The 24,312-nt window shown below is 41.6% G+C and overlaps 1 protein-coding gene across 3 annotated transcripts in view; it reads left to right on the top strand.

Annotated features, from left to right (window-relative positions):
- pcca (propionyl-CoA carboxylase subunit alpha) overlaps positions 1 to 24,312 on the top strand; it is a 343,073-nt gene that overhangs the window by 124,529 nt on the left and 194,232 nt on the right. For all 3 annotated transcript variants that reach the window (XM_041199770.1, XM_041199771.1, XM_041199772.1), the window contains 5 exons: positions 3,301 to 3,403; positions 7,094 to 7,188; positions 8,869 to 9,019; positions 15,361 to 15,504; positions 16,025 to 16,099. In XM_041199770.1, coding sequence (XP_041055704.1) covers positions 3,301 to 3,403; positions 7,094 to 7,188; positions 8,869 to 9,019; positions 15,361 to 15,504; positions 16,025 to 16,099 — 568 coding nt within the window. The remainder of the gene's footprint in view (positions 1 to 3,300; positions 3,404 to 7,093; positions 7,189 to 8,868; positions 9,020 to 15,360; positions 15,505 to 16,024; positions 16,100 to 24,312) is intronic.

Consider the following 24,312-nt stretch of genomic DNA (forward strand, 5'->3'; position numbering starts at 1 on the left):
GCCTTGCCTGCTCCCTATCTCTGTTCCCTTCTCCAGGCTCACACGTCAGAGATATTTGCACTCCTTTAATTCTGACCTTTGAGGATCCCTGATTTTAATCGCTCCACCACTGGTGGCGTGCCTTCAGCTGCCTGGGCCCCAAGTTCTGAAATTCTCTCGCTCTTCCTTTTAAGCCACTCCTTATAAACCTACCTCTTTGAAAAAGCTTTTGACTTAGTTCCGTTGAAGAGTCATTCGGACTCAAAACTTTAACTGTGTTCCTCTCCGCGGATGCTGTCAGACCTTCAAATCCTTCTATGGCCTTTCCCCTTCCTATCTCTGTAACCTCTGTAATTTGGTTCAAGTTGAATTATGGTTACAAGTAGGTATTCTTCACTTGTTGCTTCAAGATAGTCAGGTTAGTTTCCAGCCAGGATTGAAGAACACAAAGGAATAATCTAAAGAACATTCTAAAACAATCCCACGGTCCCAATCTCTGCCACAGTAATAGGAACAGAATAAGGCTTTTCGACCCCTCAACCCTATTCCTCCATTAAATTTGCCTGATCTGTACCATAATTTCTACCTTGGTTCCGTAACCCTTAAAACCTTTACCCAACAAAAATCTATGTATTATCCCATCAGATTATAAAATCCCAGATTATTAGTTAGTTATATAAAATCTATCAATCTCGGTTTTGAAAATTTCAATTGACCCTCAGCATCAACAACTTTTGGGAGTGAGAGTTCCAGATTTCCACTCCCGTTTGTGTCAAGAAGTGCTTCCTGACATCACCCCTGAACATCCTGGCTCATAATTTTAAGGTTCTGCCCCCCACCCCCCTGTTCTGGACTGTTGCCCCCCCCCCCCCCCCCATATCAGAGGAAGTTGTTTCTCTCTATCTACCCTATTAACTTCTTTGATCATCTTAAGTACCTCAATTAGATCACCCTTAATTTTCTATACCCAAGAGGGTACAAACCTCATCTATGCAGCTTCTTCAGTGAACTGGCTGATTGGCTCATTGGTTGAATTTCTGGAAGGTGCTTGGTAACTGTGCCACTGTACTTCAACATTCGTTGTCAACTTCTGGAGAGGAAGGAAGGAAGTTGCAAAGAAAAAATAAGCTCCCACCTGGCAGAACACCTTTAACTGTTGAGTCAGTTAATTTGCCAACCTATTGGTCAGCATGTTAATGATTTTGTCCTGACTAGCTCATTTATTTCACCGCAGCAGTAATGACTTGTATTTCAATAGCACCTTTAACATAGTAAAATGTCCCAGGGTGCCTCACAGGAACAATTACCGGACAAAGGGTGACGCTGAGCCACATAATGAGATATTAGGACTGGGGATGCCAGGAGGCCAGGATTGGATCCCACAGGGTTGTGAGCCTTGAGGAGGTTACAGAGATAGGAAAGGGGCAAGGCAATAGAGGCATTTGAAAAGAAGGATGAAACTTTTAAAATCAAGGCGTTGCTGCACTGGGAGCCAAAGTAGATCAGTGGGCAGAGGTGATGGGTGAGGTGAAAGTATTACTGTATATTATAATGATTTAAAAAGTACAGTTAGATTTTCATTATTCTTAAATTTGTATCAAAATGACAGAACTATGATTGACGGCATTAAGTGTTTTTGAACGTCTTATGGAATGAGGGACCATCAGTTCCTTTGCACTTGACCCTGCTATAAAAATTGTATATGTTGCACGTTACAAAGGATTAGAATTCAGATTTTAAAACAGTCTGTTTAGAAATATTCTGAATTAACATAAAAATTAAACAACCTCAGATTCACTAAAAACAGGATGAGGATTAGCTTTATAGTGAGGCCATGTTGTCTTCTAGTATTTTGCTTCTCGATTTAAGCAGTTATGGATTTATTTCAAATAGGAAGTTCCCATTAGTGTGTTAGCTATTTAAAGAAAAATCTTCTCTGAGAGGCATTTATTTGTAAATTTGGTTCAAGTTGAATTTATGGTTACAAGTAGGTATTCTTCATTTGCTGCTTCAAGATAGTCAGGTTAGTTTCCAACCAGGATTGGAGAACACAAAGGAATAAATGGACAAGTTTTATCCCCACTTCAATAATGCTAGTGGAAAAGTCACTGATGTCTGTGCTTGTACTATCAAACAAAATAAAATACTTTAAAGGCCTGCCTGAAGCATGAAATTATTTATTGAGATGGGAAATCAGCAATTCAGATACAGGGCATTTAGATGTGTGGTATAATACAAAACCTGCTACTAGAATTCCAATTTTGGATGTAAAGACAGAGCAGAAGGAAATTAAATCAACAGCAAAATTTAATTTTTTTATTGAATGGGTAAATAATTTCACAAATAAAGAAAAGAGTTTAACTTATATAGCGCCTTTTATGACCTCAGGACATCCTAAAGCACTTTATGGTCAATAAAGTACTTTTTAAGTGTTGTCACTTTTGTAATGTAGGAAACACGGCAGACAATTTACACACAGCAAGCTCCCACAAACAGCAACAAGGTAGTGGTTCGGTATCTGTTTTAGTGATGTTGTTTGAGGGATAAATATTGGCTTGGACACTGGCAGAACCCCCATCCTCATCTTTGAAATAGTGGCCTTGAGATCTTTTATGTCCTCCTGAAAGGGCAGTCAAGACCTCGATTTAATGTCCCGTCCAAAAGATGGTAACTCGGCAGTGCCAGCACTCCCTTAGCACTGCACTGCAAGCGACTTTGGTCTCAATTTTCTGAGTGGGACTTGAATCTATGACATTCTGCCTCAGAGACAAGCCCTGGCTGAGGGCGAGATTGGTGAACCTGGCAAGGCTGGGATCATCCCCAGAGCTGTCTGATCTGTATGACTAAAGTTATGTGCTGCTTTTACAAACTCAATCTTTGGGGAAGGTTGAAATGAATTTTAATTAGGCTGTTGACACAAGAGAAGCAAAAGGAAAAGAACCCAGAACTTTCAGAGAAACTGATTTTGATGTGCTCTATTGAAAGCAGCTGAGTTAAGTATTTAACTTATTCAAACAGTCTACATTCTGAGTTTTTTGTTGCTTGAATTCTGATTTTATTGATGTTTGAGATGTACAGATTTTTGTCAAGTAGTTTAAAATTTAAATTATTTGAACATTGAAATAGTCAATCTTGTATTCAGCCACTTGTTAAAGAGGACAAGTGAACACCTGATTATTGCACATAGTGGAAAAAAAACCTGTTGTAATTTTATTAATGAAATACCTCACCTGTCTACAATGACTTTGAAAGCAATTGAAATATAATGCTAAAGTTAAGAAGACTGTGCTCTTACATGTTTGTCTCTTCCTAATCCTGAAGGGAAGGGTTCAGATTTTCTTCACAAGAAGCAGCTTCAAGTTTTGGTGATGACCGGCTTTTGATCGAGAAGTTCATTGATAATCCTCGCCACATCGAAATTCAGGTTGATGAATCTAATTGAAGACTCTTGTCAAAAAAAGGCTTGTTGTTAAAACAGGTTTATGCAAAGAGCTGGATGGCTCAGTCATTGCCTTTTCATCTGTGGGATATGGCTTCAAATGTAGCCAATAACAGACAGGATATAAGTCCCTCGCTGGAAGTCTCCTGAGTGTAACGATTTTGCAAGTTGAATCCAGTTCCCGATGGGCATATTCACTGCAACTCAAAACTGCTTTCTAAAATGCTGCTAAATTGACATTTTCCCTTGGATTGAAGGAAGTCAATAATGGTTACATACACGCAAGGGTGGGAGTGGGGGTGGAGCCGTGAGTTGTGGCTTCTGCTCTTAGACTGGTGCCGAGGCACATTGGGACAGAATATGAGGAGCTTTCCTGTGTAACTAACTGTGCTATGCCTCTCTTGAGAGTGTTTGGCTACTGAGATTGGTTGTTTGAAATGGAAAATCCTGTTTGCTAGCATTAGAAATTAGTTGAAAGTACCCTCAAAAATCAGGGTTTATTAGTCACAAAATTTGTGACTTCCCTATAATTAAAAAAAATTGAATTCAGTGCATCATCAGTGCTTAGTCCTGAATCTCAGCAAATCTTTTTTCATTCGTGTGGTGTGGGCTTCGCTGGCTGGGTCAACATTTATTGCCCACCCCTTGTTGCCTTTGAGAAGGTGATGATGAGCTGCCTTCTTGAACTGCTGCAGTCCATGTGGTGTAGGTACACCCACAGTGCTGTTAGGGGGGAGTTCCAGGATTTTGACCCAGCGACAGTGAAGGAACGGTGATATATTTCCAAGTCAGGATGGTGAGTGACTTGGAGGGGAATTTCCAGGTGGTGGTGTTCCCATCTATCCGCTCCCCTTGCCCTTCTCCATGGTAGTGGTCGTGGGTTTGGAATGTGCTGTCAAAGGAGCCTTGGTGAATTCCTGCATTGCATCTTGTAGATGGTACACACTGCTGACACTGTGCGTCGGTGGTAGAGGGAGTGAATGTTTGTGGATGTGGTGCCAATCAAGCAGGCTGCTTTGTCCTGGACTGTGTGAAGCTTCTTGAGTGTTGGGGGAGCTGCACTCATCCAGGCAAATGGGGAATATCCTATCACACTCCTGACTTATGCCTTGTGTATGATGGGCAGGCTTTGGGAAGTCAGGAGATGAGTTCCTTACCACAGGGTTCCTAGCCTCTGACCTGCTCTTGTAGCCACAGTATTTATATGGCTAGTCCATATTCTGGTCAATGGTAACCCTCAGGATGTTGATAGTTGGGGATTCAGTGATGGTAATGCCATTGAACTTCAAGGGGTGATGGTTGGATTCTCTCTTGTTGGAGATGGTCATTGCCTGACACTTGTGTGATGTGAATGTTACTTGCCACATGTCAGCCCAAACCTGGATATTGCCCAGGCCTTGCTGCATTTGGACATGGACTGCTTTGGTATCTGAGGAGTTGTGAATGGTGTTGAACATTGTGCAGTCATCAATGAACGTCCCCATTTCTGACCTTATGATGGAAGGAAGGTCATTGATGAAGCAGCTGAAGGTGTTTGGGCCGAGGACACTCGCTTGAGGAACCCTTGCAGTGAAGTCCTCGAGCTGAGATGCCTGACCTCCAACAGTCACAACCATCTTCCTTTGTGCTAGGTATGACTTCAAGCAGTGGAGAGTTTTCCCCCGATCCCCATTGACTCCAGTTTTGCTAGGGCTCCTTGATGCCACACTTGGGAAGGTGATGGTGTAGTGGTACTGTCACTGGACTAGTAATCCAGGGGCCCAGGGGCTTGGGTTTGAATCCCATCAATACAGATGGTGAAATTTGAATTCAATAAAAATCTGGAATTAAAAGCCTAATGATGACCATTGTCGAGTGTCGTAAAAACCCACTAATGTCCTTTAGAGAAAGGAATCTGTCATGCTTATCTGGCCTGGCCTACACCTGACTCCAGACCCACAGCAATGTGGTTGACTCTAAAATGCCCTCTGAAATGGCCTAGCAAGCCCCTCAGTTGTAACAAACCTCTACAAAGTCACAAATATTGACCATGATTTTGCGGACCCGCGTGATGGATGCGGTGGGACAGCCAAAAGCCCATTGAATTTCAGCGGGACCGGAAGATCCCTGTGGCGGGTGGGGCTGGAAAATCCCAGCCATTGTTTCAACATTCAGCCTTGGAAATGGCAGAATTAGGACTTCAATTTTTTAAACTTGGAAATGACATTGAATCTATTGCACAGGAAAAGACCATTCGACCCAACTGGTTCATACCAGTGACATGAGCTTTCTCCTACTCCTCTTCGTCACTCCCTTTCAATGTATCCTTCTATTCCTTTCTCCCTCATGTACTTATCTAGCTTCCTCTTAAATGCATCTGTTCTATTCGCCTCAACCACTCTCTGGGTGGTAGTGAGTTGCACATTCTCACCACTCTCTATGTAAAGACGTTTCTCCTGAATTCCCTATTGGATTTATTAGCGACTATCTTATATTTATGGCCCTAGTTTTGGTCTTCCTCATGATTAGAAACACCTTGTCCATGTCTACCTTATTAATCCCCATCATACCAGCATGAGCTATCAGCTCACCTCTCAGCCTTCACTGGAAAGTGTTCAATTTCCTAATGCTATATATCTCTCATGCTGAAGAGCACAAATAATCTGCTAATGGTTTGGTGATTTAATTCAGGGAGTACATGAGCCATATAGAAGCTCGACACCATCCAGGACAAAGCAGCCTGGTGATAGGCACCCCATCCACCAGCTTAAATATTCTCTGCCTCCTCCACCGATGCACAGGGCAGCAGAGTGTGCCATCTACAAGATGCACTGCTGTAACCTGCCCAGGCTCCTTTGACAACAGCTTCCAAACCTGCGATCTCTACCACCTAGAAGGACAAGGGCAGCTGGTGCATGGGAACACCACCACCTGCAAGTTCCCCTCCAAGTCACACACCATCCTGATGTAGAAATATCTAGCCCATCCTTCAAAATCCTGGAACTCCCTTCCTAACAAACTGGAGGTGTACCTACCCCACATGGACTGCAGCGGTTCAAGATGGCAACTCACCACCAGCTTTTCAAGAGCAATTAGGGATGGGCAGCAATTGCTGGCCTCACCAGCAATACCTGCATCCTGTGAAACAATAAAAAAAAATAGACTGGGAAGATCCCAACTTTAATCCTGCCCTGGGCTGAATCAACTGATCTCAGCTGAGATATCACTAGGACACCACTGTCAACACTAAGGTTGGGATGGGGAAAATCGAAGTACGTTTAATTCCTGTTAATTACTTTGTAATTTCTGCTGGACATGTGCATGTGTTTATGCTGGGGATGCTCAGCTGGAATGCACCTGAAGTTAAACAGTCCACACCATACATGATAAAAAGGCACCTGAGGACATCTGAGGCTCTTGTGATGTAAGCATGATAACTGTGTTTGTAGGATTTGAAACTCTGAAGAAAGATCACATTCAGAAAGAGTCAAAATTCGGGGACTGTTAATTGAAAACAAAATCTGTTTTCATAAGGTAAATATAAGTTAAAATGTCCCGAAAAATAGAAGGAACAGATATTTGATGGACAATGCTGTTTTGGTTTGCTATGTTAAATGTGCGTCTATCTGGGTGATTACATCAGGCATCATTACAGATAAATAAATGCCTTTTAATGGCAACATTTTTTTCCTGTAGGTTTTAGGAGACAAGCATGGCAACGCCCTCTGGCTGAACGAGAGAGAGTGCTCCATTCAGAGAAGGAACCAGAAAGTAGTTGAAGAGGCACCAAGGTAAGGCATTTAACATGGTGTTCCTTTTTTTAAATTATTTATTCTTTCATGGGATGTGGTCTTCACTGGCAAGGCCAGCATTCCTTGCCATCCCTAATTATCCTTTAACTGAGTGTCTTGCGAGGCCATTTCAGCGGGCAGTTAAAAATCAACCACATCGCTGTGGGCCTGGAGTCACATGTGGGCCAGACCAGGTAAGGATGGTAGATTTCCTTCCCTAAAGGGCATTAGTGAACCAATGGGTTTTTGCAACAGTCGATGATAGTTGTCATGGTCACCATTACTGAGACTAGATTTATATTCCAGATTTATTAATTGAATTTAAATTCCATCAGCTGCTGGTGGGATTTGAACCCATGTCCCAGAGCATTAGCCGGGGCCGATGGATTACTTGTCCAGTGACATTATCATTATGCCACCATCACCTCTCATTACTGCCTTATTTGTTAGATTCTATTCTTCATTAAAATCATGAGTAGAAGAAACTCAAATTATCCAACTTTGGATCCTAGGAGGTGAAAAAAAATCAGGGATGCCCAAGAGGCCAGAATTGGAGGAGAGCAGAAATTTCAGAGAGTTGTGGGGTTGGAGGAGATTACAGAGATAGGGAGGGGCAAAGGCATAGGGGGAGTGGAGAGGGATTTGGAAACCATGGTGAAAATTTTACAATGGAGGTGTTAGTGGACTGGTAGCCAATGTAAGTCAGTGAGCCTAGTGGTGACAGGTGAACAAGACATGATGCGAGTTAGGATACAGGCAGCAGAGACCAACCAGAAAAGCATTGGAATAGTCGAATCTAGAGGTAACAAAGGCATGGATGAGGTTTTCAGTTGCAGATGAGCTGAGGCATTGGCAGAGATGGGCATTGTTACAGACATTGATGTGGGTTGGGTGAACTGGGTGATGGAGAGATATATAATGGGAAGCTAAGCTTAGTGTCATGTAGGTTGTAAATAGTTAAGCCTCCGACAGTAACCAGGTAGAGAGATGGAATCCATGGCTAGCAAACAGAGACCAAAGACAATAGCTTTGGTCTTATCAAATGTTTATTCGAAGAAATTTCTGCTCATTCAATACAGTTTGTCGGGCAGGAGAGTGAAAAATCAAAGGCAGTCTTTCTTTGAAAGCTTTTTGACAATATTTCCATGACTCAGTTTCATCAAGAAATGCTGTTTATTGTTAGTGATTAATGTTGGAAAGATAGAAAGAATTTGTATTTTTTGTAACATCTTTCACAACCTCAGAACAACCCCAAAGCACATTGCAGTCAATGAAGTACTTTTGAACTGTTATAATGCTGGAAACCAATTGACGCACACCAAGCTCCCGCAAACAGCAATGTAAGTTAATGACAAGGTAATTTAGTGATGTGGATTGAGGGATAAGTATTGGCCAGAACTCCCCTGCTGTTTCTCGAGATTGTGCTATCAGGTTTTTTACGCCCATATGAGAGGGTTTATTGTCTCATCTGAAAGGCAGCACCTCTGACAGTGCAGCATTCCCTCAGCACTACAAATGAGAGTGTCAATCTAGATTATGTGCTCAAGTCCCTGGAGTAGAAACTGAACCCACAGACTTCAGAGACGAGCATATTACCAGCTGAGCCATGGTTGGCACCTCAGTTGGTACTAAAAGGTGTTGCTATGTGCTGATAAATTGTCTGTTTTTTTTTAAACACAGCACCTTTCTGGATCCAGAGACTCGGAGAGCTATGGGAGAACAAGCAGTGGCATTGGCCAAAGCTGTCAGTTATTCCTCTGCTGGCACAGTTGAGTTCCTTGTGGATTCCAAGAAGAATTTCTATTTCCTAGAAATGAACACTCGGCTCCAGGTACAGAAAAGCTCCTTTACTGCTCAGGAAAATATGATCTGAACCTTTTTTACGCAGCAAGTGGTAATGACCTGCAGCTTACTGCTTACGAGGATGGTGGAAGCGGAGACAATCAATGATTTGAAAAGGAAATTGGATGGGCACTCGAAGGAAATAAACCTGCGGGGCTATGGGGATAGAGTGGGGGAATAGGACTGAGCGGATTGATCCATGGAGAGCTGACATAGACTCGATGGGCTGAATGGCCTCCTTCTGTGCTTCAAATGAATGACTCTGTGACTCTTGGTGAATTTTTTTTAACCAATAATCCCAATAGTGAATTCTAGTGGATGTTCCTTACAGGGAGTAGTGAGATTGTGGAAATCACTGTTACAGGAAGCAGTTGATGTGAATAGCATTGCTGTATTTAAGGGTGAGATGAAGCAGGGTGGCAGAAGGCTTGTTTGGAGTGTAAACATGAGCATGGACCAGTTAGACTGAGTGGCCAGTTTCTCCACCGCAGTTTCTATGCCGTTGCTGCTACGGTTGCTGTATACACTTTACCCCTTGCTTCAAAGTGACCTTGAGGAGGGTACAGTTAAGTACCACAGAGGGTCCCCAGTATGTAGCTAGCCACAGTGCTTTGATATTTTTCCCATTTGGCAGCCAAAGTTTCCTTTCAGTTCTTGCAGCGGTGAATGCATGCTGTGTTACACTAAAATTTATGTTGGTGTCAGCAATAAAAAACAAGCCTTTTTGAAAATGGTTTTTCAAAGCAACAGTCTGCTTACCCTGACTAATGAGATGTGTTTTATGGATAACACAAAAATGTGTGTTTTGCTTTAAAAGAAAGCAAAGGAACAATATTTACATAGAAGCATAAAGGTTAACAATCATTAGTCTCTGCTCTTCACTTTGATGGCAATCTTTATGTCATAAAAACACAGGAAAGGCATTTTGTTACCCTATTGCTTGTTTGATATTAAAATGTTTTTCTTAATATTTTGTTTCTCTCTCTTTAAGTATCTCTATGTTGTTTCATAGACGGGAACATAATCGAGGATGCAGAGCAGATTTACCAGAGTGTTGCCAAGGATAAAAGACTTCTCTTATGTGGAGAGACTGGAGAAGCTGGGGTTGTTCTCCTTAGACATGAACAGGTTATGAGAAGGTTTAATAGAGGTGTTCAAAATTATGAAGGGTTCTGATAGAGTAAATAAGGAGAAACTGTTTCTATTGGCGAGAGGGTCAGTAACCAGAGGATACAGATTTAAGGTAATTGCCAAAAGAATTTTTTTTATGCAGCGAGTTGCTGTGATTTGGAATGCACTGCTTGAAAGGTCGGTGGAAGCAGATTCAATAGTGGCTTTCAAAAGTGACTTGAATACATCCTTGGAAAGGAGTAGTTTGCAGGGCTATGGGGAAAGAACAGGACAGTGGGACTAATTTGATAGATCTTTTTTGCACGCGCATTTGTGTTTGTGTGTGTATTTGTGTTTACTGGTGACCCCAAAGAGAGGTGCCCACACATTTCTGAGGTGTTGTTGCACATAGACTGCACTGGTCACAGTTTCAGCTTTTGTATGTTGATTGAATCAGAATGTTTTAACGGTTTTATCATAATCTTGCCACTCCTTTTGGCAGCAGAATGGGAGGAAAAGATTCGATTTATGTTCTGGCCATAGCATTCTTTACTATTATTCCTATTTTACGAGACCTGCTTGTGAAGTTGAGATATGGTGCTGGGCAAGATTATGAACAGAACTCGTATCAACATTTAGAGATATTTCTTTGTATTGCACAGACTAGGCTTGTATTCCCTCGAGTGTAGAAGATTAAGATGTGATATAAATGACACATTTAAGATGACTAAATGTTTTGATAGTGTCAATAGAGAGAAACTACTTTTTCTGGAAGGGGAGTCCAGAACAAGGGGGCAGAGCCTTAAAATTCGAGCCAGGCCTTTCAGGGGTGATGTCAGGAAGCACTTCTTCACACAAAGGGGAGTGGAAATCTGGAACACTCTTCCCCGAAAAGTCTCTAGACGCTAAGTCAATTAATAGGTAAAGGTATTAGGGGATATGAAATCCAGGTGGGTAAATGGAGCTGAGATGCACATCAGCCATGATCTAATTGAACAGGCTCGAGGGGAATGACTGGCCTACTGCTGTTCCAGTACTGCTTCTTCATTCTGCTCCGATCTATCGCATCGTGGGAGCTACAGCATCTGCTTTCATGGTTGTTCTTAATGTGCCTGCAGTGATCAATTGTGCACTCCCATTCTTGGCCGTCTCTGTTAACCATATACGTGCTGACCCACCAAAACATCATGCGGAAACATTGATGTACATACCGGTCTCCTTATCTGCCTCTGCCATCAACCTCAGGGCCATTACCACTTCCAAATGATGGGTGGAAAGGAGAACGCAACTTTTCTGCTCTAGGATGTATTATCTCGGCTTCTGTGGATGTATTAGAAATACAGCCCCTTGCATTCCCAGGCTCTGAGAGATTAATTCCGAGCTGTCTACCTCTGTTGCTCATTTCTGTATCTAATGCTCTTCCTGACTTTCTATGAAAAACATCAGTCCCTCTGACCATTTTTTTTTTTAAAAAAGGACTGAATTCAAAATTGTTGGAAAGGGTTGAGAACCATAGGACACCAATATGAGATGATTGGCAAAAGAGCCAACAGTGACATGAGGAAAAGCTTGGTAACACAGTGGATGGTTAGGATCTGGAATGTATAGCCTGAGAGTGTAGTGGAGGCAGATTCAAAAGAGAATTGGTTAAGCATCGGAAGAAAAAAGATCTGTAAGGTTAAGGGGACTGACTTACTCTTGCAGAGAGCAGCATTGACCTGGTGGGTTGAATGACCTGTGTTGTAACCATTCTAGGAAGTCCACGATTCTATAAACTTACATGGTGGCTGTCATGATTATCGTGGCAGCACAATAAGCCGCTTTGCTGCCAATTATGTTGACAAATCCTCCTCTCTGTTCACTGTGAAGTTTTGAGGGTAATTGCAATAAAAGCAGTTTAAGATTGTTATCAATTGTTACTCCATTTGCCTTTGCTATTGTGTACATTCATAGTTTTCATAATGGGAAAGATTTTGGTAAGTGCTGCAGTATGTAAATGAAATTACTCACTTCAGAGGCAACACCTATCATCTGGCAGATAGCCCAATTTAGCCATTCTGTGTGGAGTGGGATATAACCTGTGGAGAATCTTGACTTTATACACTGCTAGATATTAATTATGCATTAAAAATCTTGAGCCCAAATTCTAGGCTGGCATACCAGTGCAGTACTGAGAGAATGTTGTATTGCTGGATTGGCCATCTTTCTGATGAGATGGTAAACCAAGGGCCAATCTGCCTTCTCGAGATGTAAAAGATCCCATGCACTATTCAAAGAAGAGCTAGGAAATTCTCTATCATCACTATATGGCCACTATTTGCCCCTCCAACAGCATCACAAAAATAGTTAAGTTGGTCACTATCTCATTGGTGATTGTGGGAGCTTGCTGTGCACAGATTGGCTGCTATGTTTCCTATGTTTCAAATAGTAGCTGCACTTCAAAAATACTTAATTGGCTGTAAAGTGCTTTGGAACATTTTGAGGTTAATAAAGACGCTGTTGAATTGCAAGCCTTTCTATCCTTTTTATGTCATTGACTAGTTGAAGATGATGGGCTGTATCCCAAGCTCATTGTGAATTGTTACAACATCCCTCACCTTGTCAAGTGGCTGGAACACTTTGGTTGCAAAGTAAGTCTTTGTTGATTTCTTACTAGAAGATGTTTTAAAGCTTCAAGGGATCCAAAGACAGCCAACAACCTAGGAAATGGTTCTTTACTGCCCCCTCTCCACACCATGAATTTCAAGAAGCTTCATTTATGGGGCAACGGAATTGCTGCCTTCTGTTAGAATGATTTGAGAAGCCCTTCATAAACATCCTGAGCGACCTTTTCTTTAATGTGTTGCCTTCTGGTCAGTGAGCTTCTGCACGTTAACCTACCATGCTGGGCATCACAGATGAGCTTGATCCACCTCTCATTCAAATGTTAAACACACACACTTTCAGCAGGGGTACTGGATTGTGATCAAGAGCTGAAACCTCAGCCGATTTCTCTCCTTTTGATGTGCATGGCTCAAAAACTACAGTAAGCACCATACCTGTGAGCTGAGCTGCTGCGAATTGGTTCTGAAGACTTTGCGTAGCAGTGTCATAGCCAGTGAGAGTTCTTTTTTGGCAGGCTCTCTCTTACAACTCCATTTCTGGCCCTGATTGCTTTTTCTTCCAAAAGATTCTACATTTGACCAGCCTGGGCCAACTGGGAAAGATGGTCAGTCCAGCTTGCCGTCATGTACTATAAATACAGAAATCCACTGAGAGCCTTGTGCAGTGTTTTTGCAACAAAATGAAAATATACATTGGGACAGTTCAGCTGTTTATTGCTGAAGCATAGAAGAAGGGTTTGTGATTTTCTACATTTAACATGCGCAGAGTTCAGTCTGCAGAGAAGACCATTTTGTCATGGTTGATGTTTTGATTGCTCAAAGTGAGAGCTGTTGACTTATAACTGAACTACCTTTAAAGAATAAAATGCTTATTCCACAGTCCCATTGGCCAGATTTACACTGTACAAACTGTTTGCTCTTTTAAGTAATGACTTTTATTAGAAAAATGTCAAAAGTGTCAGTTAATTATGAAGAAAATTTCCTTGGAATAAAAGCCTTACTGAGTTAATTGCACCATCTGCTCTGTATATAGTGAGCCGGTCTCTGCTGAAATCGCCCAGTAAACAAGTGTCTGGTAACATTTTGCTAGACATTGGAGTTTCACCTGGGTGTCAGCACATTCACTTATACCCGGAAAACCCACATTGAATTTTATTTATAGTGTTTCTGAAATGAAGCCATCTGATTTACATGATTTCAAATGTCAGGATTAAATGCTTTTTATCCACCCACCCACCCACCCCATCCTCACTGTAGCCATCCTGACTGAGGTTGGAGACCTAGACTGGCCAATGTATGTATTCAGACTGGGTATTCCCTTAACAGCATCATGTGAAGCTGTTAGCAGCAATTTGCTGATAGCACAGTGACTGCATTGGTTCAGTCCAGCTATTGTGCATGCTAAGCACTACACAGCTTCGTCTGGAGGGGAAAAAAAACCTGAAGGATCCATCTGCTCATTTCTGCTGCATTGGGTTGATGTAAGATTACATTAATCTGTTTGCTTGTCAGGACAGGTTAGGGAAAGTAGGCAAATGGGTGAGATTTAGCATAAACTGTTCATCAGGAAATCACAAAAACCACTTCAGAGCATATAGTGTTAAGTAACAGAGCAGACTTATAATCAGATGCGAATAACACTTTCTTAAAACAATGCAGGATTACATAGCTATGATTTGTTTTATGTGTGTCCATGTGTGAGGGTGTGTGTGTATGTAGCGTGAGAGTGTGTCTCCCACGGTTTTTTTGTATGTGTCTATGCATGAGCGTGTGTATATGTTTGTGACGGTGTTTGTATATGTGCCCATGTGAGGATCTGATTGTGTGTATATGCCTATGTATGAGGATGTGTGTATGTGTCTGGATGTGGTGTGTCCATGTGTGTGTATGTGCATGTAGTGTATTTTCTGTGTATGTGTGTGTATGTGTCTATTTGAGGGTGTGTGTATGTATGTATGAAGGTCTGTGAGTGGTGTGTGTGTGTGTGTGTGACATAAGTCTGTGTTTTATGTTGGATGATGTGCGTGGTGTTTGTGGATTGTGTGTGTGTGTGCATGTGTGAGAGAGAGTGTCGATTGTGTGTGTGTGAGAGAGAGAGAGAGAGTGTGGATTGTGTGTGTGAGAGAGAGAGAGAGTGTGGATTGTGTGTGTGTGTGAGAGAGAGAGAGAGAGAGAGTGTGGATTGTGTGAGTGAATTGTATGAGTGTGTGTGTAGATTGTTTGCGAGTACATATATGGATTGTGTGTGAGTCTCTGTGTGTAAGAGTGTGTTGTGTGTTTGAGACCGTTAGTCCGTATTTTGTGTGTGTGGTGGGGAGATGTGTGTCTGTGTTTTCTGTGTGTGTGTGGAATATGGTCTGCTATGTGTGACGCGGTGTGGACTGTGTGTGTTTGAGTGTGTGTGAGAGGATGTGTCTGTTGTGTGTATGTGTTTGTGTGTCTGTGTTTTTAATTTTCTGTTTTTATTTAAAGCCTCCATTTACTGTTAATGAACTGAGAAGCAAAGACTGGAGTAACAGCCTTGTCCTTGGCAAGTGAGCTCTTGTATTTTCCAGCTTTGTGTAGATTTTCTTCTTCGTTGTTTTCCCTTAATGACTGGCAATTTGTGACCTTGCAGGTTGAGCATCCTGTCACCGAATGTATTACTGGCCTGGACCTGGTCCAAGAAATGATCCGCGTTGCCAAGGGTTACCCACTTTGCCACAAGCAAGCTGATATTCCCATCAATGGCTGGGCAATTGAATGCAGAGTGTATGCAGAGGTAAATTTTAGCTGGCATCACAGTTCATAACAAACACCATCTAAAGGATTTGGAGCTTGGATAGAATTGTTTGACCATTAAATTGGAATATAAAATTAATAAGCACACTCTTGATATTGCTCATGCTAAATGATGCATGTTGGACAATAGCCACCCCTCCCCCAGCTTCCTCAAACTTTAGTTCTTTTCCTTCCATAAAGTGATCCTTGTTTAATTGCCTCTGACATCCTGAAGGCTTTGTGCTGTTGCTTTCTCTATCGCCTTTAAAGGCACACTAATAATTTTGTAACTTGTTATGCTAATCAGGAAACCGATGCAAATCTTCTGAATGGGAGAGGTGTTTATTGGTCATTTACTCGGTGATAAAAATGAGGAGAGAAAAGGGTCCAAGTGTAATTTAATGTCTTAAGTAATCAAAAATAGCTCTGTCAATGGCTTCAGCTTGTATGAACAGTTAACCCTGCTTCCTGTGTTTTATCTTAAAGTTAATGCTTCCTCTTATGTGAACCTCCTTTTCTAGGATCCCTACAAATCTTTCGGACTGCCTTCAGTTGGCCGTCTCTCTCAGTACAAAGAGCCACTACACGTGTCCAATGTAAGTTATCTGAGTGTTGTGTTGTTTGCTGAGTGGCTTTCGATGAAAACTACCGCTATCTTTATATATTTAAACAAAATCAGTTATGACTTCTCAGTGAGATACAGAAACATTAGAAAGCCCAACCAAATAAAACCAGAAAGTGCTAGAAATACTCAGCAAGTCTGGTAACATCTCTGGAGAGAGAAACAGAGTTTACGTTTCGAGTCAAATATGATTCATCAGATGAATTTAATTATATTCACAGCATTTCACTTTTATTCCCTTGATTTATTTTTTCCATTTTAATTAGATTAAGTAAGGAGGTGTTAGGAACTGTTGCGCAAAGTTTGAAGAATAAAAATTACTAGGAGTAATTGAGTTTTTGTTATCAGTTGCATTTGCCGAAGGAATGCCAGCCTGGAATCGCCACGTGGTCTTTTGCTCAAATAGCAACCTAAACTGGGTGGAACCAAGTTGAGTCAGGCAAAAGGTAATAGAATTTGAACTGAGTCGCAGCCCTAACTGCATTGTGCCCAAGTATCCACACAACCTTTGTTAGATGATTCCTCTTCCCAAGCTAGGGCCCATTCACAAAACTGGTCACATATCCCCGGGCCGGAAAGATGTCATTCATTGAATTGTATCTAAATTTGTGAGACAGTGGTGTATTGGTAATGTCACTGGGCTAGTAATCCAGAGGTTCAGGCTAAAGCTCTGGGAGCATGGGTTCAAATTCCACCCTGGCAGCTGGTAGAATTTAAATTCTAATAATAAATCTGGAATCGAAAGCTAGTCTCAGTAATGGTGACCATGAAACTATCATCAATTGTCATAAAAACTCATCTGGCTTACTAACGTCCTCTGGGGAAGGAAATCTACCATCCTTACCTGGCCTGGCTCCTGTCTCTCAGAAGTGTGGTTCACTCTTAAATGCCCTCTGGAATGGCCTAGCAAGCCACTCAGTTATGTCAAGCTACTACAGAAAAGTTGATAAAAAATTAAACTGGATGGACCAGCCGGCATTGGCCTAAGCACCGGAAACAACAACAACAACACGCCCAGCCCTGTCGACCCTACAAAGCCATCCTTACTATCATATGTGCTAAAATTGGGAGAGTTGTCTCACAGACTAATCAAGCAACAGCCTGACATAGTCATCCTCACAGAATCATACCTTCCAGATAATATCCCAGACACCACCATGGGTATATCTCGTTCTGCTGGCAGAGTTGGCGCATAATGGTATACAGTTGGGAGGGAGTTGTCTTGGGAGTCCTCAACATTGACTCCAGATGCCACGAAGTCTCATGGCATCAGGTCAAACATGGGAAGGGAAACCTCCTGCTGACTATTACCTACCACCCACCCCCTCAGCTGATGAATCAGTGCTCTTCTATGTTGAACATCACTTGGAGGAAGCACTGAGGGTGGCAAGGGTGCAGAATGTATTCTGGATGGGGGACTTCAATGTTCATCACCAAGAGTGGCTCAGTAGCACTGTTACTGATTGAGCTGGCCGAGTCCTGAAAGACATCATAGTTGCTAGGCTAGGTCTGTGGCAGGTGGTGAGGGAACCAACAAGAGGGAAAAATCTACTTGACGTCTTCCTCACCAATCTACCTGTCGCCGACATATCTGTCTGTGACAATACCAATAGGAGTGACAGTCCTTGTGGAGATGAACTTCCATCTTCACATTGAGGATACCGTCCATTGTGTTGTATGGCACTAACACCGTGCTAAATGGGATAGATTTGAACAGATCTAACAATTCAAATCTGAGCATCTGTGGGGCATTGTGGGTCATCAGCAGAAACAGAATTGTACTCAACCACAATCTGTGACCTCATGGCCCAGCATATGCCCCACTCTACCATTACCATCAAGTTAGGGGTTGAATGCTGTTTCAATGAAGAGGGCATGCCAGGAGCAGCACCAGGCATGTCTAAGGATGAGGTATCAACCTGGTGAAGCTACAAAACAGGACTTCTTGTGTGCCAAATAGCATAAGCAGCATGCAATAGATAGAACTAAGAGATCCCGCAATCAGTGGATCAGATCTAAGCTCTGCAGTCCTGTCACATCCAGTTGTGAATGGTGGTGGAAAATTAAACAACTAACTGGAGGATGAGACTCCAACTCGGCCAATTACTGCCACATATCAGCAAAATGATGGAAAGGGTCATTGACAGTGCTATCAAGTGACTCCTACTCAGCAATAACCTGCTCTCTGATGCTCAGTTTGGGTTACGCCACGGTGACTAGGCTCCTGACCTCATTACGTTTTGATCCAAACATGGACAAAAATGCTGAATACAAAGTTGAGGTGACAGTGACCGCCCTTGACATCAAGGCAGCATTTCATCAAATGTGGCTTCAAGGAGCCCTAGCAAAACTGGAGTCAATGGGAATCAGTGGGAAAACTCACCACTGGTCGGAGTCATACCTAGCACAAAGGAAGATGGTTGTGGTTATTTGGCGGTCAATCATCTCAGTTTCAGGTCACTGCTTCAGGAGTTTCTTGGTAGTCTCTAGGCCCAACCATCTTCAGATGCTTCACCAATGACCTTCCCTCCATCATAAATTCCTGTCATGATTGCACAGCGTTCAGCACCATTCACAACTCCTCAGATACTAAAGCAGTCCTCGTCCATGCACAGCAAGACCTGGACAACATTCAGACTTGGGCTGATAAGTAACATTCGTGCCACACAAGTGCCAGACAATGACCATCTCCAACAAGAGAGGATCTAACTATTGCCCTTTGACATTCAATGGCATTACCATTGCTGAAACCCATATTATTAATATCCTGGAGGTTACCATTGACCCCAGAAACTGAACCGGACCAGCCAGTGGCTACAAGAGCAGGTCAGATGCTTGGAATCCTGCAGAGAGTAACTCGCCTCCTGACTGCCCAAAGTCTGTCCACCATCTACAAGTCACAAGTCAAGGGTGTGATGGAATACTCTCTACTTGCCTGGATGAGTGCAGCACTCAACACCAATCGGGATAAAAGTAGCCCACTGGTTTGGCACCTCGTCCACCACCTTAAACATTAATTCCCTCCACCACCGACGCACAGACAGCAGTGTGTAGCATTTACAAGACACACTGTAGCAACTCACCAAGGCTCCATCAACAGCATCTTCTAAGCCTGCAACCTCTACCACCTAGAAGGACAAGGGCAGCAGATACATGGGAACACCACCACCTGGAAGTTCCCCTCCAAGCCACTCACCATCCTGACTTGGAAATGTATTGCTGTTCCTTCAATATTGCTGGGTCAAAATCCTGAAGCTCCTTCCCTAACAGCACTGTGGTTGTACCTACACTCCATGGACTGCACCGGTTCAAGAAGGTGACTCACCCCACCTTCTCAAGGGCAATTAGGGATGGGCAATAAATGCTGGTTTTGTCAGTGACACTTACATCCCATGAAAAAATAAAAAAATAAGGTTCACAGGCACCCCTGGTCACACTAATCCAGTGTTAGCCACTCGACCAGCAGTCAGTTGAAGCCACAAGTTCTGCCCCACTGCTGCACTGATCATCAGTTCACAAAACTAATGAATGGCTCATTTCATGGTAATTCCATTCCTGTCTTTGAGGTAAAGTGGAATTTGAATAGTCATTCCAAGGGAAGAGTTAAGTTAGGAAAAAATAATAATTTTCATAATGTTATTGGAATTCATTATAAGGATAGGAACTGTGTGTGTGTGTGTACATGTGACTTTGTTGAATTAAAGATAGTTGGTCTGAAGGCTTTGATGTATCAGAAGACAAGCTAGGTTTGAAAAGTTAAATTGGTAAACACAATTGAAGTTGTAGAATGTGAGATGTAAAAGGAAAATTTGCAGTTTTAGATACACCCGAGTAATGACTTTCAAAGAGATGGTAAGGTATTACACCTAGCCAACAGTGGCTAAGCCAAGCAGTGCGTTTATTTTTCCCAAAGCTTACTAAAAAAATTGGTACTATGGAAGATTTTTATTATTAGAAAAGTAGAGTTGAAAAGACATACTGGGACAAGGGGATTTGAAAAGGGGAAACTATGTATAAAGGAGAGAAGGCTGTGTGTAAGGGAAGGCATTCTAAGATCTATCAAGTGTGAAAAGTCTCCAGCATCTAAGCCTCAAGCTGCTGCACACAGGGAACCGAAGTTGAGAAAAACTCACTTTGAATTCGACTGTCCAGGGTGTGTGCTTTGCCTGGGCCTGTGTTTTACTGTTACCTTAATGGAGGTGTAAGGAGTTAGATTAACTAGGGGAGCTAGGAGTTATCATAGTAGTAATTTGTAGATCTATGTATGTACTTAAATTTTTTTTTATTAATAAAGGTTTAAATTAGTTTTGTAAGAAACCTATGAGACTTGGTGGTCTTATTACTTATTTCATACAAGGGATGCACCTCGAAATAAATACAATGTGTAAAATAGTTGTGGCAGTTGTTTCAAGTTTCCCTCTGGGATTTGAACAGCTCAACATTGACCATCCGCTGTGCCATAACAGTAAGTGTTAATAAAAGTCATATATTTTACTGAATTATTTTGATAAAAATTATTAAAAGGAATTCATAGCAGATATAGTGATAGAAAAGCAATGAAAATGTTTCAGTATTCCAAAATGACCATCTTACCTCATAAAGACAGTTCCCAAGCTGATTGATTACCTGTAAGACGGTCATTAGGACTTTAGTGATCCTGATTGATTACACTGCTGGGTTGCCCTGATTCACCTTCGGGCTGATCCTAATGAGTTTGCGCAGAAACCTGGTTGCAGTTTCACCTCGGCCAAATGGGTGTAGTGCCGGGCACATTCTGGGTGCAATTTGCTGATTGCACCAATAGTGGAAACTCCACATGCCCCCTTTAAGCTTGAAGAGTATCTTTCTAATTAATGAAAAATGCATTCATAAAAAATGTACAACAGTTGCTTTTTTCGGAGGAACGAAAATCTAGGGAAAAGTCACCATTTGCCACTAGATAAAATGATGTCAAACCTTTTGCCCTTGCAAGTTTTGCAATTTGCAGTTTTTAAAGCATGCAACCTGTTGAAAGTACAAGTGATAATGGACATATTCTACCCCCTACCGTTCTTGTCCCACCAAATCCTCCTTCAATTAATGCTGCAGCAGGAGTTTTATGTAATAACACTTATGCTTGTAAGACATCAGCATAAAGGAAAAAAACAATTAAAATGCCTTAAATGTTATGCTTACTGCTGTTATTTGCTTGTGTGAATGTTGCATGTCAGCTAAATGGAGCAAGGAACAGATAACGTGATTGGGTGCAGGGGAGTGCACACTAAGCTTTGTCTATCATTATTGCAGGGAGCAATCAGATTGATGCCAGCGGGATCGTGGATGCTGTTGACAGCTGTAATTATGCATCTCCATGGTGATCACTTTTGGCCTGTCATGGAGGCCCACAAGCCCCCTCCCCTGCAAAGATTTAATCAGATTGTTCTGTCACTTGTCAGGTAGACAAGGCAGGCTGGGAGTAGTGCTTAGGGGAGAGGTGAATAGAGAATGAAGGGTGGGGAGACGCCTGATAGCTTCACGTTGCTTGTCAGGGTACCGGTGAGCAGAATTTTTAATTACGCTTGAGGCTCTGGAACATTGCTGAACAGATTATATTGAGTGGGATCTGACATTTGTTCTGCTCTTGTGTTGTCTTCATTCTGTTTTATATCAATAACGTGACAGCTATTTTTCACGTGAGGGGTTTTGACAAGTAGCTGAGTGGACGATACAGTTAAGTTTTTTCACAACTTGCTGGTCAAATCCAGTTTTTCCCTTCTTGTTTATTAAAGCGTAGAGTTATAGCGATGAGGTGGCCCAAACGCAGATTGTTAAGAATGTTGAAGCATTCCAACTACAGAGTATCCTGCTAACAGAAAGATATCTTTCAGTCAGACTATATCCTTCATTTGTGATGAGTGAAAAATATTTTTCATACTTTGAGGTTTGTAGGACTCGTCGAATAGTTCTCCAGCATCCTTAACAGTGGTACATTTGTGCCTCCGTATTTTTTCCTTTCTGGAATGATGGTGCAGTTTGAATTGTCGACTTGTCTACGACTATCATATTTGTCTCCGTTGTCGGTCTTTCATTTGGACCCTGCTATTCATTATTTTTGAACTTGTATCTATTCCCAGATGGAGCATTTTCTCATAAGTTTCAATACTTTGTGGTTATTATGGTAGCTGGGCCAAAAATGAAGGTATGGAGACCTTTGCCATTGCAGTAGGTTTAAATATTAGTTGCAGGTATTGCTAAAATCTTAGAATTTAGCAGAGAGTATTAACATAAGACAAGTGATTACTCCTACACACTGGTTTTTGGTATGTTTTCTTTCTTAGAGAGGGTTTTCTGTAAGCTAGAATTGGTGTTCACTAACAGCATAATGGCAAGTATTACAGAAAACAGTAATAATTAAAATAAAAATATCTGTAAGTGAGGGGGAAGAAAGGAGCTTATAGCCCATATTGCTTTCCCAGGATAAAAAGAGTTTAGAATGGAGCATAAATAATGCATAAAGCTTAGTAACATGCATACATGTTTCAAACCCTTCCAGCTAATTTATGGTGACTTGTACTTTTTAAGGTGTTTTCTTTGATATGATTTATTGTTGTACAGGAAGTTAGACATCTGCATTGGAAAGGGAAATTTCAGTAGCTGTTAGCTGGGTTGGTAGCAATAAGATCGGAGAGCTGTAGAATAGTCATTTTCGTTTATAGTGAACAAATGTGTTCTGTTGCCTGTATCCTAATTCACTCTATTATGATTCCTGTTGGGAAACCATAAACCAAAATAACTAAATTTACTGAATGACCTCAAAATGAAGAAATTACCGACAAGATTTCACTTTTTGTAACTTCTACTTTAACAAACATCAGGACTAATGCTTATTAAATGTAAATTAATAGGCAATTGATGCTTCAAATAAAAAGGTAAATTTCAGTTTAATTGGTCAATATGACAAAGATACGTCTTATACAAGCACAAGCATTCCCCTTCAGGTATGGCATTACGTAGCTACACAGTTCCACATTATGCTGTACACACAGGGGAGCTCAGAAGTCCTATCTGCTACAGCTTTCACCCCCTAGTTTCATGGGTGTTATTATCATCAGCAAGGCACACTTCTATGAGTATGCCTTATTTCTGGTGGTTAGAAATTCTGTGAACCCTCACCACCCCCCCCCCCCCCCACACCCACCCATGCACACCCACACCCAGACACGACAGCTCTGATGGTGTAGCTTTCCATTGTTCCTTTTCAACTGACCAACCAATAGCACCCCGGTTTATGGTTTGGCCTCTTGTGGGAAAACGCCCAGCTCTTCGACATCCCTGAGCTATCCACACAACTTTTGAGGTTTTAGACCTTTATAGCCAGCTCGCATAGTACCTCCAGTGGCTCCTGAGTCCTTTTCTGTTAAGCAGAAAAACTGACCTGTTATGGCACAGCAATTGGTAAAGGCTGTGTTGTTTAAATCCCAGGGGTAAACTTGAGCAACTGTCATAACCTATATTTTCAGTTGGTATGTTTGAGATGTAGCTCTGAATTCAGAAACGAAATCACCAAGCCTCAAGAGGTTTTTTTTATATAGACTAAATTAAACATTTATTAATTTAACAAGAAATTAAACACATGCACATGTCTACAAATTACTACTATAATAACTTTTAAACAAATCTCCAAATTAATCACTCCAAGGTAAATCTTCATGAAAAAACAATAACTGATAGACTTTAAACAGACACCAGGCAAAGCACATTTGATCTTACAAATTCAAAACAAGGTACCTTGCAATTTGGTTCCTTTGCAGACACTGTTGTAGGGCTTATAGGCTGCTTAGATCTTATATGCCTCTGACCTGCACATACAAAACTCCTTTCTGTTTATACCTAGCCTTCCCTTTGAATGTAAATTCTCATTGTATCACTAAGTCTTTGAGCCACACCTCTTCTAACAATAAACCCCTTTCATAGCATCAATTTTATTAGTAATATAAACACATTGCTTGGTGTCTCCCAGCTAGGTGCAAGATTTTACCCCCTTCTTTTAAATGGTTTATTCAACAAATACAAATATACTCTTTACCTTCTAGTCTTGCATTTATCTAATTAACATCTCAAACTACTATACATCAAAGCACCCACACTAGCTGGCTTTAATCTAATTAAAGCCACACACAGACATGGACCCTACTACAAGTCCAGTTT

Source organism: Carcharodon carcharias, chromosome 11 (genome assembly GCF_017639515.1).
Source record: "Carcharodon carcharias isolate sCarCar2 chromosome 11, sCarCar2.pri, whole genome shotgun sequence".
NCBI classification, from domain to species: Eukaryota; Metazoa; Chordata; class Chondrichthyes; order Lamniformes; family Lamnidae; genus Carcharodon; species Carcharodon carcharias.